Source organism: Acartia tonsa, chromosome 3 (assembly GCF_053477335.1).
Source record: "Acartia tonsa isolate MP-2025a chromosome 3, ASM5347733v1, whole genome shotgun sequence".
NCBI classification, from domain to species: domain Eukaryota; kingdom Metazoa; phylum Arthropoda; class Copepoda; order Calanoida; family Acartiidae; genus Acartia; species Acartia tonsa.
In genome coordinates this window covers 56,250,542-56,252,977 of record NC_137262.1, presented here as the reverse complement: position 1 = coordinate 56,252,977, position 2,436 = coordinate 56,250,542, and the positions used below count along the sequence as shown (strand labels likewise).

General features: G+C 33.0%; 1 protein-coding gene across 1 annotated transcript; it reads left to right on the top strand.

The window, feature by feature from the left end:
- Positions 1-373: 373 nt before the first annotated feature.
- Positions 374-1,610, top strand: LOC145315311 (uncharacterized). The gene is made up of 2 exons (XM_080155327.1): positions 374-419; positions 718-1,610. Exon 2 carries the CDS (start codon positions 744-746, stop codon positions 1,131-1,133), a length of 390 nt encoding a protein of 129 aa, XP_080011453.1. The 5' UTR covers positions 374-419; positions 718-743; the 3' UTR covers positions 1,134-1,610.
- Positions 1,611-2,436: the final 826 nt, after the last annotated feature.

The window sequence follows — 2,436 nt, the reverse complement described above, 5'->3', positions numbered from 1 at the left end:
GAAGCATCTCGCTAATCATTGGACCGATATGGTTCTTGAATGCAGTGAAGATTATTAGATAAATCGCTCCTGAACCCCACTTTTTTTTCTTTTTAAAACTTTTAATTAGGTAGTACTGTTAAATCCCTTAAAGCTATGATAAAAAATGAAGGAAAATATTTATGTTCGTCATTCTCTATCTTACTTTATTTACTTAACACATAATAATTTAATTTCAAACTATTTTGATTTTAATATTGAAGTTAAAAAAAAATAATAATTAAAAAAAAATCTACGAAATTAATTAATTTGAAAAAAAATCCGCGAACTAAAATTTAAAAAATCTTCGAATTTAAATTTGGTTCAAATTTAATTTTTATATTGTCACAGTATAATTTTGACCTTCGTTAAGAAAGGTAATCTGACTTCCGTCAAGAAAGGTAATTTTTTTTACTTAAGTTATAATAATTATTCATCGCATCGTATTATAGATAGCTTTCTGCGGATATTAAAATAAAAAAAATCAAGGTTCAAACCATTTTGTTAGATCCTAGAGTCTAACAACTGGTATTAATAATATGATTTTTATTTTATTATTCATAAAATATTGTCTGTGGTACAATGCCATACATGCTTTTTTAGTATGGCTAGCGGTTATTAAGCCATACTGGAATATAATATATACGTAATTAGTATTTAAATTGAATTTTGTGTATTATTTATAATTTATTTTTATAGACTACAAAGAAGTGAATCAGCCGAAAATGACTTGGTATAATAAATACAACTTGGATTTGACCAAGAACCCGTCATATGACAGCCCGCATCTGAACGCAGCTCAGCTGTTAGGGCCCATCCTGCCGCTGGTATCTGCCACCTTGCTATTGATGCTGTATGTTACCGGAGATCCCGGAGAGTGCAATGTTGGTTTCTTGGAGTTCGCTTTGGTTGCTGGATGTATATCTCTGTTTACTGTCATCATTGGCCTGGCTTGTAAGGTTATGGTAGAGGATGCCTGGGCTGATGGAACGCTATCAAGAAAAGGAAATACTATTGTCTGGCTAATGATTAATTCTCACTATGCGATGCTTCTGTCCCACGTAATATATTCTTTACTTTCTTTATCTACGCTGCTGTTACTCATAGAAATATAACGTATTTTGTTATGGATATGGACAGTGAGTACTATTGTGCTGTACACATAACTAGGAGCGCTTACATGATTGCAGCAATTTTATTTGCTTCCTCCCTCTTTGCAACCCTGTACATCATTGCATTCTGGGTATTTACAAGAAAGGGGGGGTTAAAAGACGATAGCATCCAATTAGAAGAGGTGATAGTTTCCCCTGAATCCTCCCCCGCCACCAGAAGTGCATCTACAGGATTTCAAGCGTCACCTGAGCGGCCAAGGAGCATAAGATCCATGGATACGTCCAGTTCTGATGATTCTGGCAGACAAGTTTCCCCTGGATCCTCCCCCGCCACCAGAAGTGCATCTGCAGGATTCCAAGCGTCACCTGAGCGGCCAAGGAGCATCAGATCCATGGATACATCCAGCTCTGATGATTCTGGCAGACCAGATCCTTAACCATTTCATTTTAAACCAGATGTGAATTCTTAAAAAAACTTTTGCCCCACTAAAATCAGTTTGCCCAACTAAAATTTTAGTGAGGCAAAATCATCCCCTCTAAATTTTTAGTTTGGCCCACTGATTTTAGTGGGGCAAAAGTTTTTTAAGAATTCATTATTAATGATTACCTAATGATTAATGATATTAGATCATAATTTTATGTATGTATTATTGTATTTATATGTATACCTTTTATTATGTTAGTAATTAATAAGATTTAATAATTGCCTAAAATATATAAATAAATAATAATAATTTAATTTATTTGAATTTTTTTTACTAAAATCCTTTAATACAAAGTGGTAAGGTTTTTTGTCTGAAGCTAAAGATCTCGGAAATTACACGTCTGAATAGGCTGTGCTTTTGTGAAAGCTTTATAAATATCTTAAGGTGGTTTTAGGCTTTTATTCTGACATCCCACGCCCTCCCCTAGAGGCTAGGGGCGAAGCAACTAGTATAGATATAAAGAAACAGTGAGATAGTTAATATAATTTAAGTTGGAGCTTGTGTTGACATTATCTTACAAGGTTAGATAGAAATATAAATAAGAATAAAAATAGATAGATAGATAGATAGATAGATATATTTAATATAACACATAGCCCAGGGCTAATTCTCTATGTTGACATTACCTTACAAGGTTAGATAGAATTATAAATAGATAGTGAGATAGGTAGATAGAGATATAAATAGATATATAGATAGATAAATAGATAGCGAGATAGTAGATATAACACTTAGCCCGGGGCTAATTCTCTATGTTGACATTACTTTACAAGGTTAGATAGAAATATAAATAGATAGTGTGTAGGTAGATGGATAGAAAG